A 17,065-nucleotide genomic window follows, 5' to 3' on the forward strand; every position below is an offset into this window, starting at 1 on the left:
ACGGACCAATGACAATGTTATAAAAATCAATATGGCGACTTTATACTGGATGCTCATTGGCCCATAGGTCCTATGTTGTGCTTATATTATGTTATGCGTTTCATGTGCAAGGCTCTTAAGCCTGTATCAGACTACGCATTAAAAATTGAAGATTGAAGATTGAAGATTAAAAATTGAGCTTTGGCCATCAAAATAAAAGGAGTGGTAATTGTTAAGAATACGGAATGCACCTCCGATTTTGATGAAATTAGGCTCATTTGACGCGTTTTCACTCAAAATGAAAGAATCTGGCAAAAAAAGTGTCGCTCTGGCCCGCTAACCGAGATATCAAGCGTTAAAGTTGGCAATTGCACAGGTTAATAGCGTTTTCGATTGGGATGCACTGGCTGCACTCAGTGTCAGGCGCGTGTTCGATTGGCAGTGCCAATGCGCACTTGGCTAGTGTCACGTGTTCGTTTGAACGCATGACACTCGCATAGTGCGGACTCAGTGCGCACTAATAGCGTTTTTCATTGGGAAAACTAGTGCGCACTGAGTGTGCACTCGCCGCTGGCAATTGGACGTTTCGGTTTGCGCGATGACGGTGCCAACGGAAACGCCCAATTACCTGCAGCAAGTGCACATTCAGTGCGCACTAGTTTTCTCAATGAAAAACGCTATAAGTGGCACGAGATATTTTAACCGTGCCAGTTCAGTGCATTGGATGCATGCAAGCATCAGTGCATTATTGTAAGCAATAACGAACAAAGTTTCAAATTTGAAAAAATGAGCAATCCGGAATTGGATCTTTTTAATATTTTGGAGACATTTTTGAAATCTTCTAGTTCAAGCAAAGAAGAAGAAATAATTGCAATCTTCCGAACTAGAAGAATGATTCCAAAAACTGTAAATTATGTAGCATGTGTGAAAAAAAATGGATAATGACACCGTAAGTGTTATATCTTTTATACAAGTACATCAATTTTATACCTTTTTTAAAATATAATTAATTATTTGATGTAATATAATAGCATTTTTTTAATGATTATATACTATTTAATTACATATAGTAAAAATCATTACTTACTGACCCAGTTTACATCGTTAAAACTTTGGTACTCGTATTAAATTTGGTGCGCACGAATGCTTTAATACAGGCTCGTTTACATTGAACGTACTAACGTTTCTTACACGACCTTTTTTAATATGTTATCGTTTTAGAGAGACCAAATAAGATTACTTATCATAAGACCGGTCAATTGAGGTTATATTTAGGCTGCGGTCCATTTAGTACTTCTGAACGCTCTGAATGCTACGCTCTAAACGCTACGCTATGATCGGTCCACTAGTGTTACCAATATTACAATCACTACACAAGTGGACCAGTTTGTAGCACTTGTAGCACTTGAATCAATTAGCCGCGGTTTATCCAAATTTAATAATGGAATCAGTTCCAATTTTAGTAAATGTTTATAATACATTCAACGATATAATATCTTATATATATGATGATGAGAAAGAAGAAATAGAATTTTGCTTAATGAGTTATGAATCGAAGAAAACGAAGAACGCCTAAAATTGAAGGTTATGTAGAATGTATTATCCCATCTCTCACTGCTATGGAATTCAAGAGTCATTTCAGGTAAAGTCATAATTTTAATTTATATTTTCTCGCGTAACAGAAACAAAGAAAGTTAATGATAATAATTCCTTTTTATTGTCAATTGATATATCATGTTTAAACATGTATGAACACAAATACGGCCCCAAACAAACTATTGATGAAGCCAACAGCGGTTTGAGCGCGAATCGAAATACGGCTCAAGTCGTAATTTCCCGCCAAATATTGAAACGGTCCAGCTAACCCATCTCCCGAGGTGAGGCAGTTAGAGCGAATCGAGAGCGAAAACGATGACGTATTGATGACGTAATAAGAGCTATTGGGAGCGTTCCGAAGCGTCAAATGGACCAGCCATATTAATGCTACGAATGCTCTGTAGCGTTTGAAGCGCTAAGTGGACCGCAGCCTTAATAGGCCTAATCCGCTACAAAATACGTTTCAGTGTTTACATCGTCATTTGTATCATTTGGTACGCGTGTCCGTTTGGTACGATAGGCCTAGTTTACACCGAGTACTTGATACACGTACTAACTAGTAATTTTCTATTAAATTATCTTAATTTCGGCAATAAATTTAAAGAATAATATACTAAGCTGGTACAATATAAATCGAAATAATTAAATATATGTATCATGTATACATGCATCGTTGAAAATAAGATAATTTAATAGAAAGTTACGAGTTAGTACGCGTATCAAGTATTCGGTGTAAACTAGGTCATATTCTTGCTTGATACGTTCGTACCAATTTGATCCAGCGTCGTTTACATCGTGAGTACTAAAAATTTAGTACAAATTTGATACGAATATAATGCTTAATACGCGTATCAAGTGCACGATGTAAACTAGGCCACTGAGCACGAGATTACTTTTTCGAGGTAACTTTTTTCTTTTTTGCGTGATCTATTATAATTAAAGCCTGCCGCAGACGATACGTTTTTTCTTACGAGATTGCTTACGTGCTCCTATACTGGCAGTCTTATGTGCTCCCGTATTGGAAATGGGTAGCTTACGGGCTACGCTACTGCGCGTACTGGATTTTCGTAATAGATCATGTCCTATTTTTCTTACGTGATTCTGTACTGGTTTATTGTGAAAGCCAATCAGGACGCAGTCTGTATAGGTTATACTGGGTTATACCAGGTTATACTGTCGAAGTGTTGTCAAAGTTCAAACGTGAATTCACTTCGCAAACATGACGTCGTGCAAAAATGAAAAGACTTCAAAATAGTCCAAAAAAAGTATTTTATGTTTAATAGAGGCCTACTAATAGGAACCATGTTTATATGCGATAAACACACCAAATTACCGTAATAAACACAGTAAAAGTGAGGCATTAAAGAATGTATTGAGTGTCGACTCCATAAACGTCGGCGATATTTATTTTGTTGTCGCAATTTTTCAATAATTAAAAATAATGCAATAGCAATTTTACGACAATGTACACCCAAGGACTTTGATTCTGTCCATGGGGAAATTTTTCATACTGAGAAGTCGTTATCTTTCTACATACTTACAGTTCATGATTAACGTAACGACCAATAAGCTCTAGTCGTTTCATTAATCATGAACTGCGAGTATGTAGAAAGTGGTGACTTCTCAGTTTGGAAAATTTCCCCATGGACAGAATCAAAGTCCTTGGGTGTACAACTGTTGCAATAATTTCATCCATCTCATCTATTTCATCCATATTTAAGCGTGCCGCTTCTATGAAACAAATTTCAGTTGCTCAGCCCGTACGAAACTCACACCGTGTGAAGCCATGGCCAGTATCACTGCCAGTACCATTGCCCGTACGGTAGCAAGAAAATCCAGTTAGTAATCCAGTAAGAAAAAACGTATCGTCTGCGGCAGGCTTTACATGATTCCGTGGAATCGTACACCTAAGGACTTTGATTCTGTCCATGGGGAAATTTTCCAAATTGAGAAGTCGCTACCTTTCTACATACTTGCAGTTCATGACTAACGTAACGACCAATAAGCTCTAGTCATTTTATTAATCATGAACTGCAAGTACGTAGAAAGTGGTGACTTCTCAGTTTGGAAAATTTCCCCATGGACAGAATCAAAGTCCTTGGGTGTTCTACGTACTTGCAGTTCATGATTAATAAAATGACTAGAGCTTATTGGTCGTTACGTTAGTCATGAACTGCAAGTATGTAGAAAGGTAGCGACTTCTCAATTTGGAAAATTTCCCCATGGACAGAATCAAAGTCCTTAGGTGTATGTACACCCAAGGACTTTGATTCTGTCCATGGGGAAATTTTCCAAACTGAGAAGTCACCACTTTCTACATACTCGCAGTTCATGATTAATAAAACGACTAGAACTTATTGGTCGTTACGTTAATCATAAACTGTAATGGCTCTGGCAGACTAGCGCGATTTGCGACACGCGATGCGCGATTATCCAATAGGCGTTTATAATTTTTTGAAAAGACGTACGCCTATTGGATAATCGCGCGTCGCGTGTCGCAAATCGCGCTGGTCTGCCAGAGCCATAAGTATTTAGAAAGATAGCGACTTCTCAGTTTGGAAAATTTCCCCATGGACAGAATCAAAGTCCTTGGGTGTACATGATCGTGCAGTTCATGTGAAACTTTTCACTTTTCACGTTTCCGCCCTAGGGGAAATGTTACATGATAGACCCCCAGGAAATCACGAGGTAAAGGCGGGTGACACTCTTTTGGACACAGCATGATTGAACACCAACCAATCATCTTGACTTATCTAACCAAACCAACGGAAAAACTCTTGGCATCGGCCGCTGTGAGTGGTGGTGTCCAATCGTGCGGTGTCTAATCGTGCGCACCCCGGTAAAGGCTAAAACGACTTTTTACTTGTCCAAATTTGTCCAAATTTTAATTCCGATTTTTTGTTTAAACTAATTAATATGCAAACAAAACAAAAAAACATGCAATTACTAGCAAACGAATGGTACCTTCAAAATTGCTGGCGGCGCAGGGTCACAAATCACGTTTGTCGTAATTCTCGCCACGCTTCTCCACGCTCTTTCAATTCACTTTATAGGGTTAAGGTGGTGCGATCGCCAGTTGCTATCGCCAGTTGCTATCGCCAAAGTTAAAAGTTGGCCAACTATTGTTTGGCAACCGCGACACTCTCTTGCCACCGGAAATAGCGCTAGTTGCCATTCTTTGCGGACGAGATCCGATAGCGCACGGTGCGATAGCCCACCAACCAATCATCTTAATTTATCTAACCCAACAACGGAAAATCTCTATGCATTGGTTGTTGTGAGTGGTGATGGGCTATCGGTCCCGTGCGCTATCGGGATCCGCCCATTCTTTGCAACTGGCGACGGAGCGTTTTCAACTCATTGTAGAACAGTTTTTACATATTTTCGAGGTACTTGATTAGAGCGAGTCCCCTTACTTCTCACTATTTTCTGGTATGTACATCTTGGGTAGAGTTCCTAGAAGTAGAGAGTCTGGACATCTAGGGGTTCTACGTGATTGGATGCACGTGATTGTGCACCTAAAATTGTAGCATCAATACGGATCCCTGTTTAATCTTCTTTAGCCATTGGGATAACAGCATACAACACGTTTAAGTGCACACAATGATAAACATTCACACACATAAAGCTCACGTACATACACTGACATATTCATCACCGACATTTTAGGGTGCCGTCACATGGGGCGTAACTTGCGTAGCGTAATTTACGTATTCTAGTAATTTACTAAAATATGTTACGCCATTTAAAAGCCTTCTTTCACATGAAGCGTATTTCGCGGATTTTCAAAAAATGCGTATCTAATGCAACCAATTGTTGATTAGGGTTTCTCTTGTACTCTCTAACAGAAATGCTAAACAAATTTACGATTGGTTTTTGTAATTTACGCGTCTCGGAAAGTACGCCTCATGTGGAACTGATACTCTGCACACTAGTATGTGTGAATCATCTATCTATAGTTGTACATTAATAGATATGTGCGAATCTAACCTGTGCGAGCATATATTCCTGTTCCTTGAAATTTTCAAAAATTTATATATTTAAAACAAAATAAATATATGTTAGGCATTTAAGAAAAAGAAAGCATTTTGCATGTAAGAAATTCAAGCAACACGCACATATCTATTAATGTACAACTATAACCTTAAAATTTTGTATCAACATATCGCAAGAAGGTTGGATATGACAGAATGTTATTGCAGAATAGCTATTATAAATAATAAATTTGATATAAAACTGTTTCTTAATTTACCCTGATATCATTATCTATCTTTTAATTTTGTTCTGCTTATTTAAGTAATACATATGTTACCAATACATGTATTACTACATGTATATAGCGTTTCTTATGCAGGAAATTGGATTCGACGGAACGATAATAACGTAAAAAGCGTAAAGTAACTAGGCGGAAGCTAATGTTTGAGTAAAACGATATCATTGGTCGGCGCAAGTTACACTTACGCAAGTTACGCCCCATGTGACGGCACCCTTAGGGGCAGATGTTCAGACTCTCTACTTCTAGGGACTCTAATCTTGGGTAACGCTAACGCCGGCGGTTATAAACAATTAATATTTTTAACATGTTTAAAGCTATATCCACACAAACTTGCATAAGCCCATAAGCATATGCACAATTATAACCATAATAAGGGTCAATTCAGACGAAGTTTGCATAACTGCATAAACATATGCATAAAGAAATGAACCAATCACATATCTAATAAGAAAAGTGCTACTCAAATGTATCTTTATATGTGTACACATATGCAGCGTCGTAAAGAAAATGTTCAATCGTCACTGTAGAATAAATATTATCAAATTGACATATATATATTCCGTGGATTTGTAATATTATATTGTGCAATCCGTGTTACTCGACATATCCTCTGAAAAATCTAAAAATTGAAATATGGAAGCTGAAGAGTTATGTGCTTTGTCATGTTTGAGTTATATATTATACAGACATCGTCGACATCGTCTATTAAAAAAACATAAGAGAAGATGGTGGTGTCGTCCAATTAATACATTAAGATTTTATCAAGGAGATTTTGACCACCTCTTTCAAGAATTGAAACAAGATTCAGATATGTTTTTTAAATATACACGAATGAATGAAGATACTTTTAATTTATTATTAAGCAAGATAGGATCATATTTAAAAAATCTAATTGGCGATTCTTGTCTCCAGAGCAGCGTTTGATTATTACACTCAGGTAATTGTATAAATAAATTCAATTCTGAACCTTGTTATTGATATTTTATATATAATTACTAGATTTTTCGCCCGCGCTTTGCGCGTGCTCAAAATCTATTCCCCTCTTCCCAAATCCTTCTCACTAATTAATTAGGAGCATCAATAGAACCCCATGAAACCTCCAATTTCCAACCCTATAGTAGCCATCTCCATAAAATTCTTTTGGTACCAGTTTCATTAAAATCAACAAAAAATTAGAACAATTTTAGCACTGGTTTCAAGAAAATTGATCCATTAATAAAAAATTAAACTTATCTTCCAAAAATTAAAAAAATTTTGGCACTGGTTTCAAGAAAATTGGTCAATTAATATTTATTATTTCTCGAAATTTTAATAATTTCCAAACCGGTTTCCAAAAAATCGGTAACGAAAAACTATACACATCATAGCACTCCCCGGAAAATTCTACCCCTATTTTACATACTTTTAGTAAAAATTTGGTCCATTAAAACGAATAAGTAGTTCGCGGTCAGACAGACAGACAGACAGACAGAAGACGGTACTTATATAAATAGATAGATAGATAGATAATAATAAAGTCCTTTTTCTTGAAAATAGGTTTCTTGCAACAGGTGACCAAATGACATCAATAGCATTAGCATATCGCATTGGATTATTAACTGCTCATTCCATAGTTAAGGAAACATGCGAAATAATTTCAAACGTACTTAGTACTGAATATCTTAATCCACCAACATTGGATGAGTGGAAAAATATAAGCACGGGCTTTTGGCAACCGTGGAATTTTCCAAACACAATTGGTGCAATGGATGGAAAGCACATCCAGATACAAGCACCACCAAAATCTGGGAGCTTATATTTTAATTATAAGAAGACTTTTAGCTTAGTACTCATGGCTATATGTGATCATGAGTATAAGTTCACTGTAGTTGACGTAGGTGCTTTTGGCAGTGATTGTGATGCTGGTGTTCTATCCAAATCAGTATTTGGAAAAGCATTATATAATCGCACACTTAATATATCGCATGAAACAAGGAAATTACCTGGATGTGATATAGAATTGCCCTATTTTGTCGTTGATGATGAGGCTTTTCAGTTGCATAAAAATGTTATGCGTCCCTATTCTAGTCGATACTTGAGCGATAACAAAAGTATATTTAATTATCGTTTATCACGTGCAAGACGTACAATCGAAAATGCTTTTGGTATTCTAGTATCAAGATGGCGAATACTTCGTCGCCCAATTTGTGCTCATCCATCAACTGTTGATCGATATGTTTTAGCATGCGTAAATTTACACAATTTTTTAATGACTGAAAACGCCAAAAAATCATCATGCGAACAAACATACTGCCCAACAAACTTTGTCGATCATGATAATGATATGGGAACAGTAATACCGGGAAGATGGAGAGATGAAAACGAAGGAATAGAACGTCTAAGGCCTTGCAGTGCACATAGGGCAACTCGCGAAGCATACGAGCAAAGAGACATTTTAACTGAATATTTGCTATCATCCGTAGGTGAAGTTACATGGCAATATGAACGGATACATGTGGGATCTACGTATCATACGTTATACGAATAAATATTGTATCCAGTACTATTTTTACTTTTTTATTTCTGTATCAAAAGTACAAAAATATACATATCTATGTGCTGAATTACATATATAATTAATGTAAAACAAGTGGCAACAATGCATATAACTTAATATCACTTTTACTTTGGTTTTGATTATAATGAAATGTAAAAATTTTAATACATTTGAACAAAATAATATTTGTTATCATAGAACACGTTAATACGTCTTAAAGTTATAAATAAAAGTTTATTTTCAAGCAAACAAAAATTTTATGCTTATTTTATTTGTAATAGAAAATAAAATTAAAAAGAAAATAAACTAAAAAAACTTCAAATAAACAAAACGTTTAATATAAGTCTTTTAGTGCACAGCAACTTATAAAGCATAAAAACAACAAATTAAATATTATCCGCAGACAAAATTATATAGTAACTAAAACAAAAAAACAAAAAATTATCAGTCTTATATGCTTTTGTCCATGCAATGAAACTTAACATTTTGACTTAAAATGTTTACTTGCACTTAAAATATTCAATTGCTCTAAGATTGCTGTATATTTGTATGCAATTATGCAAACCCTACTGCAGTTGTACAACAAGAACCGTCTCGACATGAAATAGGTTTGTTCTCTGTAGCTGAACTGGTTATACTAGTTCAGAGTTTATCTTTTTTACTCCACATTGGAAAGAAAAAGATAAACTCAACTAGTGCAGCCACTTCAGCTACAGAGAGCAAACCTAATGTGATTTTAACATAACTGTTATAAGATGTAATAAAAAATTATCTTTAAAACTCATATAAAATCTTCATAATCTTTCCTTTCAATGGTGTCTTCCGTGGTTCTTCTATTTTACGTAATTGAAATGCAATTGTGCTACCAAAAACATCATCTTCATCCATTTTTTGTTTACCTGAGAAATGTTGAGACATAACAGATGATAAATTCATAAACGATTTGTCAACTTCGTCCGCTTCTTGCATAATTGTACATTTTGCTTTGTTTTTTTTATTTCCTGGCATAAATTTTATGCATGGTTGCATTGATGACAAAATTGCTTTATTTTCTGGCGTAGATTTTATGCATGATTGTATTAATGACGAATTTTCATTAATACTTGGCGATAAAGATGGGGTTGAAGATAGAGATGGAGATGAAGGTACAGATGATGAAGACGACAGTATTGATAATGGTGATGAAGATTTTAACACCTCAGATGGAGCAGAAATGCTGAAAAGATTATAATTATTTATTAGTTTATGTAAAAAGATTATGACTAAACCAGTAAATATTTTACCATTATTTGCAACCTACAAACAAAAGAATTAAAGCTTTGTTAAATTATTACTAAATGAGTTGTACTCACCTATTAATAGTTTCAACTGGCTTACTCTTTTGTAAAATACATTTGGTTTTGGGTATATTAGAAATAAAATGTGTTCCTCGTGGTGTAATGTTTGTATAAGTTCTAAAAATTAATTATACAATTAATTATATAAAACAATTATATTACAAAATTAGTTATATATAAAAATAAAAAAGCATATAATCTTATTTATCTTATAGAAAGGTAATAGAACTTACTTCCTGCTTTTAACAAAAGAATCCAAAAATTTCATGTTGTTATATAATAAGAACGTAAGTCTTGTAGATGCTCCACTGCCACTTCGGGTTTCTAGTTCTCTTCTTTTCTTTTCGCGAGGAAATTTTTCTCTAAGTCTTTGCCATCTATTTTGACAATCCGTAACTGTAATTAACAATAAAAAAGATATTAATAAAAGCAAAGTAAAAAAAGTAAAGAGAAAAATATGTAGTTGATGACTTATGAAATATAAAATTTATAATTTATAAAAATAATAAAAAATTACTTGGTAACTTTAAATATTCAGAAATTTCCATCTATGTACGTTCCTTCTTCTTTGCGTTTTTAAAATCTGTTGCACTTTTATCATAAAAAAAGGGAAAGTTTTTAACGAGATCTATTAGAACAACATCAGCATCTTCTTCACAATATTCGTATGTACAATCCTGCTCATTCATGTTTTCTTTGTCACTGGCTAATTCACAATCCATCTTGAGAGTATTTTCAACAGATAAAATAACTACAAAATAAATATTTTTTATTTGATACGATCGTAATACGAAGATTTGTCAAGCGCCGTCCTATAACATAACCTTACTTACATAAATATATCAACAATATGAAATTTTTCTGCATATGCACATGTTCTGCTTATGTGTTGTAGAGCAATTTTGTAGTCTTTATATTAAGCACGTGATTGGTTAACCTTATTATGCATATGCTTATGCGGCTACATAGGTGGTAAAAATTTTTCGACAATGTGCGTACGCTATTTTTACGTCCTATGCAGCAATATGGCGTTCTTCTAATTCACTTCACATAACTAACAATAAATTTCATAAGTCGATTTTATTGCATTTTAAAAATCACATGTTGAGTTACTGCGTATTCAAGTAATTTTTAGAGTTTTTGTTTGCCATATTGGATCCGCCATATTGAATTTTGAAAATCTGATTTCAGATTCGGATTCAGCGACTTCAGAAACCAATATATTAAAAAGATCAAACAGTTCAAAAATATAGTTTCACAAGCTGTTTTATAAGTAATGTCAAACAAGCGCGACAATATAGAGATTTTTTACCCCCCAAATATTTATATAAAAAAAATACATATTTCTTAATTAGCTTTTCTTTTAAAGTTTTAATAAATTTTATTTTGATTGGATTAAAACTGATTTTTTGCAGCAAAAAATTGGTTACTTTATGGGTAGTTGGCCTCCTAATTTTCACTCTCCCTCCAACATACCTAGGCCGATTTTCGTCTTCTATCAAAAGATACTTTTATACCAAAAATCATTAAGATCGCTTCACTGATCTCAAAAATAACGCAATTTTTTCATTTTACTCTCTATTTGGGAGGAGTCGTTTCACCTCCTAAATATGTTTTTCCGCCGCTAAAAAAAAATACGTGTCTCTTAGTTTTTCATGCATTATTACATATTCAAATTTTTAAAAAATCAGAGAGTGACTCTTCCGTAGGTTCAGACGTTGTAAGACGTCTAGAAAATGGCATGCGGTCCCGTGATACTGTGTGCATCATAGTATTGTTAGGAACCATAAATATTTATATCAATAGACGAAATAGATCCATATATGAAGAAACCTTGATCTACAGCCCAATGAACAAACAATATTTTTTGATTGTTTTTTTAATAAATTTTTTTTTATATTTAATTTAATTATTGTATTATATTGATATATATTTTTTAATTGTATCTTATTTAAACAAATAACAAAAAAGTTATTCTAGATGCTATTGTGCATTTGCAAAATTAGTAAAAAAAAATTATAATTTTATATTTGTTTATATAAATATTATGCTTTAATTATACATATTTCATTTTTTCGATAACGTATATTGATCTGATCCACAAGTTATACATATACATATATCAGCATAAAGTGTTCACAGGTCATTATGAGGGATCAGTTCGCAGCGATCATTAGCGCATGCATAAGGAAATGGACCAATCAACTTCTTTATGCATATGGTTATAGAGCTATGCAAGAGTGTGTTGTTCCTGCTATAGGCTTTAAAGTGCCTCGCACATGAAATGCATAACGTAACATAGACTGCGTTCAGCAGACTCAACATGTTGAGATATTCATCTAGAGGCTTGTTTTCTGTTCCTGCACTAGACTGCACTGGAACGTTCCTTCTTGCTTTCGCTAACTTTAAAACATCTATCTATTTCATTTTAAGTGTACACTTATTTAGAGAGTTCAGGAACAGAAAACAAACGGTAGATCATCCAATCAGACTTTTAGATTTAGAAGAATACACCAATAACAGCAAGCGCTCACTAAACTGTTGAGTCTACTGAACGCAGCCATAAGTACAACGTAAGATCGATGGGCCAATGGGCATCCAGCAAAAGTCGCCATATTGATTTACATAAGATTCCCATTGGTTCAGAGGCATTATGCTACGTTTATGCTCTGTTATGCATTTCATGTGGCAGGCCCTTTATACTGTGACAGAGCTTTTATTTCTCATAGTATATGTTCTGTGTGTTGGCAGAAGTTCGAGAAGAAGACGCTTGACTTTTATATGTAATGCTGATAGCTGCATCTTAAATCGTGGTACTTTGATTCAAATGAATCGGAAATCCACAAGTCAGTGAAAGAAAGAAAACAATACAATCATGGCGGATGCTGCCGCTCGTCAGTTGCAATACGAATATAAAGCGGTTTGTATATTTTATTTTTTTTATTAGATTTGTAATAATGCCGCAGTAGTTGCTAATTTTTTTGATATGCTAATATTATCTATAACTTGCAATTTTTATTCATACGATGATTATAGTGTAACGTTTGTGACGTTTAATCTGAATATTATGTTTATAGCGTATTATGTGCATGGTCATGTCGCATTATATTGTGTTAACATTTACAGAATTCCAATCTCGTTTTACAAGCTGATGTCCGGTTAATAGAAAGACGCAGCCGAGATGAGGCTACCGGTGAGGTTATGTCCCTTGTGGGAAAATTGGATGGTACGCGTATGGGTGACAGAGCTCAGCGTAGCAAACCTGGGAAGGCGGAAGAACGCAAAGTGAAGTAAGTTTTTTTTTGAATTATGCAATTTTTATCCGATTTTTTTTTTTTTTTTTCATGGTGCTCATGTGCACTCTTGCTCATGTGTTGAAAACAATTGGACACATATGAGGTTGGTATTTATAGTTAATTGTTATATTTGTTTTGTATTGTCTTATATCAACCAATCACAGAGCTACATTAACATCTTAAGACTACTTGGGATGGTCTTGAAATGATATTCAACTGAATATTTGCTTTAACCTATTCTGTATCATTGCCCTAGGCTGTACTTCTTTTCTTGCCTTTGCCAAATGTAGAGTATATATATCTGTTTCATCTTAATTAGGAATACACATTAATTCAGCTACAGGGAACTGGTCTTTTTAATTAAAGTTTTTCAATTCTCACTAGTATGAGAACTTAACCAAATTTTAAGAATAAGTTTGATATACACACACATGTATATATGTATATATATATATAAAATTTGAAAAAATGCAGGAATGGCATATATATATATATATATATATATATATATATATATATATATTATATGCCATTCCTGCATTTTTTCAAATTTTTTTTTATAAGATATTCCAAAATTTGTGAATCAATACTATAGCAAGAAAGTTCTCAATAATTAATTATATAATATTACTAAGAAAACCAATTAATTATATAATATAATAAACTAAGAATACCATGTTACTAAGAAGAAGCATTTTTTTTTCCTTTAAAAAGCTATAAAGAATTTGTTATGAAAAATAACAATCTCAATCACACACATGGTTCAATAGTTAAAATTGTTAAGAGACACTTATCCTAAAAAGTCAGCAGAACTTGGGTTTTATCCCTGGCCAAGTTGTTTTTCAGGTAAGTTACAGATTTTTTCAGTTGTAGGTGAATTTTTCTAAAAATTATGTAATATGTGATTTAAGTAATTTTTTTAAAAACTAAAAACTTTTTTCTTTAAATCTGAGTTATGATACTAAATATTCTGTATTAGTAGCATTACATTGTAAGTAATTTTATTCTGCTAACAATCAAACAGAAAACAAGAAATATAAATAAGTAAGGATAATAATGATAATAATAATAAAACTGAGGGTGCAGTCCTCATAGTCAAAGATTTGCCTCTGGCACCCAGACTGAGGTCCATTGTGCCTTCCTCCAGTTGCCTGTTACAGGAGTCCTGATTCTCTCCAAAAAAGACTCAGGTCCCTTATTGGTAGCTCGCTTATCTGCCCTGGCTCAGGAAATGCTGAGTCTAGCAGCTTTAGCCTTAGCCCAGCATAGGCTGGGTAGTCACAAAGAAAATGGAGACTTGTCTCCTATGCTGAGACAGCGGTGGTAACGCTTCTAGAGTATAGAGATATTACAGATAGAGTAGAGAAGCTAGCCTTAAAAGTGATCCATTGGTAGAAAGAGACAAACCCGTTGTTAGAAAGAGACAGAAAACGCGATCTTTAGTTTATCTCTATCTTAATGGCGCTAGTACGACAAAGACAAGCATATAGGTCCTATCTTCTCTCTTTCTAACGGGGGGACATTACCACTTACAGATCTGTCTATGGTTCCTCTACTCTATTTGTAATATCTCTATGTTCCAGAGCCCGAGTGAGCTCTGTCCGCAACCCGTTGCCTCCGCGCAGGAGGTCCCGCACTGCGAGCCCTTCGTCTCAGCTACGTCTATAAATTGGTCTTCCATATTGATCCCACGAGGAGCTAGGGAAATATAAGTCCGCCCACGCAAAGCTCTGCATGCGTGGGTAAGGCTACTTAGGACTACTTGCACTAACGCCGATTAACTTAACTGCCGATTAAGTGTCAACCGTGATCGGTCAATTTAATTTAACGATAAATGCGATTGGTCAATTCCGATAGAAAAATTAGCCGATTAAGTTAATCGGCGTTGGTGCAAGTGGCCCTTACTCTGGGGTGTCGCCTGGTGCCCCAGAGGATTATTCGAGACACTGTCTATGTATATGTGTAGGTATGTGATGTAAATGTGTGTGAATGTCCACAGTTCGGGTTCATGGGTTTGCTAAACCCAAACGACTGCGGATCAGTCGTCCCTGCGGAATATAAATAAGTAATAAATATAAATTTTCAAGAGTTAAATAAATTTATAAGATTTTTTATTTTTTTAAAATAAATTTATAATAATAATTACAAGGTAAAATTTTTCAGTAAATTTCCAGAAAACAAAGGAAGTTTTCATCTTTAAACTATTTATTGTGTAAATATGGTAATTTTTTTTAAACGTACAATAAGTATAAGAACAAAATTTTAAACTTTGATTAATATTATTATAATAAAATTCAAAAAGTAAAAGAATTCTTTGGATTTGTTTCATTCCTGAAATTTTATAATTATTACTTATCTCTCGTTTTCTGTTCAATTCTTGTGGAACAAAATTGTTTACGATGTAACGCTACTGATAATTAATATTATAATAATTTAGTGTCATAACCCAGAATTAAAGAAAGGGATTTGTTTGATTTTTAAAGGAAACACTTGAATTGCATATTGTATAATTTTTTTGAAAAGCGAAAGAAAATATTTTTTTTATTTTTTTTAACCTAACCAATTGATTTATCTCATTTTATATATAAAAGTATTAAGGTATTGTTATAAAAATTTAATCCTCTATTGCTCTTGTTCAACAGACGAACGTTAGTGCTCTCGTAGGAGCGCCGCGCCGCGTCTATATGTGTGTCGCTGTATTAGAGCAGCTTTTTTTTTTAATTGTGACTTTGATTTCTTAAAGTCCGACGTGCTCAACCTCCCACAGGGAATTATGGTTATATGACGTCGTGAGATGAAAATCAGCAATTCAATCAATCTCTCTGACTATATCACTCTTCCCGTTCTCTTGATAAACTTGTAGATCACCTCCATTTTGTCTCACTTCTCATTCTTGATGATGTCAACGACGCTCTCGACGCCATCTAGTTGTCGACGCACAAGCTGTTCTCCTATCTTCATTCTTAATGCATCATATTTATGGCATTGCCACACTATGTGATCTATATCCTCACTTTCATAACCACATTCACATCTAGGTTCAGCTATGTAGTTTTTTCTAGCTAAGGAGGCATTTAGATTATAGTGATTCGCTCTTATTTTATTAATTAACGTAATAAAATATCTTTCCATATTAAATTTGCTGAACCAAGGATGTTTATCCTCCTTGCGAAAAAAATTTCTTTGGTAAGCAATTCCTTTCGTACTGAATTTTTTTATGTTGTTTTCCAGCGTAAGAATATGTGACTCTTCTTTAAAATATCTTCTCAAATCACTAATAGGGACTTCTATTTCCTCCGAGGCAGGTTCATTGGATCCTTGCTTGGTTAGATAATCCGCGAGATCGTTGCCTGATATCTCTCGATGAGAAGGTATCCATATAAAGTATATATTCTTGCCTTCATTGAGCTTTTTAAATCTAGCATGTAAGTTCTTAATCTCTAAGATATATTTGTTCTGGTAAACATCCAATTTGTTTCTTAACGCTTGCAATACAGATTTGCAATCCGAAAAAATAATAGCATTATCATAACTATCTTACAAATAATTGTAAGCGGTTTTAATAGCAAATGCTTCCGCAGTGAAAATCGAACACTTCTTGGGTAAGCTAATGCAATAACCGTTTTCCTGACCTTTAATAACAATTCTCGCCCCTGTTCTCTAGGACGCTTTACCGCCCGACTCGTCTGTATATACTATTATATTGTTGTCAGACAGCATATATTTAGTTTTTACATTGTTAGCTTAATATCTAGTTCGTTATAGTTTCTAATATTATCAATATCACAGTGTTTTTTTTTAAGTACAGTATGCTTTATATTATTACCAAATTCAGTGTCATGTAATATTCTGTCAGTAATTTGTTGATATGCCATATTCCATAGCTCAAATGTGTCCATCGAAGGACCCATTATCTCATGATTTTTTCATATACCTTCCCACGCAAGATCTATAATGCTCCGAAAAGCTCTTGGATTTCTATATCGTGTAAACCTCTTTCCTTCCCTAAGCATGTTTAAACTATCTCTAATCGATTGTTTACCAT

The 17,065-nt window shown here is 34.1% G+C and overlaps 3 protein-coding genes across 3 annotated transcripts in view; 2 read left to right on the plus strand and 1 right to left on the minus strand.

Annotated features, from left to right (window-relative positions):
• Nucleotides 1-6,167: 6,167 nt before the first annotated feature.
• On the plus strand, nt 6,168-8,378 carry LOC120357603. The gene is made up of 2 exons (XM_039448443.1): nt 6,168-6,788; nt 7,388-8,378. The coding sequence occupies exon 2, from the start codon at nt 7,410-7,412 to the stop codon at nt 8,376-8,378; it is 969 nt and encodes a 322-aa protein (XP_039304377.1). The 5' UTR covers nt 6,168-6,788; nt 7,388-7,409.
• A 13-nt stretch (nt 8,379-8,391) lies between these two features.
• On the minus strand, nt 8,392-10,755 carry LOC120357452. The gene is made up of 5 exons (XM_039447723.1): nt 10,558-10,755; nt 10,242-10,475; nt 9,958-10,120; nt 9,740-9,841; nt 8,392-9,603 (listed from the first exon to the last, which is right to left on the minus strand). The coding sequence occupies exons 2-5, from the start codon at nt 10,270-10,272 to the stop codon at nt 9,162-9,164; spliced, it is 738 nt and encodes a 245-aa protein (XP_039303657.1). The 5' UTR covers nt 10,273-10,475; nt 10,558-10,755; the 3' UTR covers nt 8,392-9,161.
• Nucleotides 10,756-12,441: 1,686 nt separating this feature from the next.
• The window catches only part of LOC105199278 (putative U5 small nuclear ribonucleoprotein 200 kDa helicase), a 48,473-nt gene continuing 43,849 nt past the window's right edge, over nt 12,442-17,065 (plus strand). Inside the window, exons 1-2 of the mRNA XM_026140413.2 lie at nt 12,442-12,644; nt 12,851-13,014. Coding sequence (XP_025996198.1) covers nt 12,600-12,644; nt 12,851-13,014 — 209 coding nt within the window. The 5' untranslated portion in view covers nt 12,442-12,599. The remainder of the gene's footprint in view (nt 12,645-12,850; nt 13,015-17,065) is intronic.

The sequence above is a fragment of the Solenopsis invicta genome, chromosome 4 (assembly GCF_016802725.1).
Source record: "Solenopsis invicta isolate M01_SB chromosome 4, UNIL_Sinv_3.0, whole genome shotgun sequence".
Taxonomy (NCBI): domain Eukaryota; kingdom Metazoa; phylum Arthropoda; class Insecta; order Hymenoptera; family Formicidae; genus Solenopsis; species Solenopsis invicta.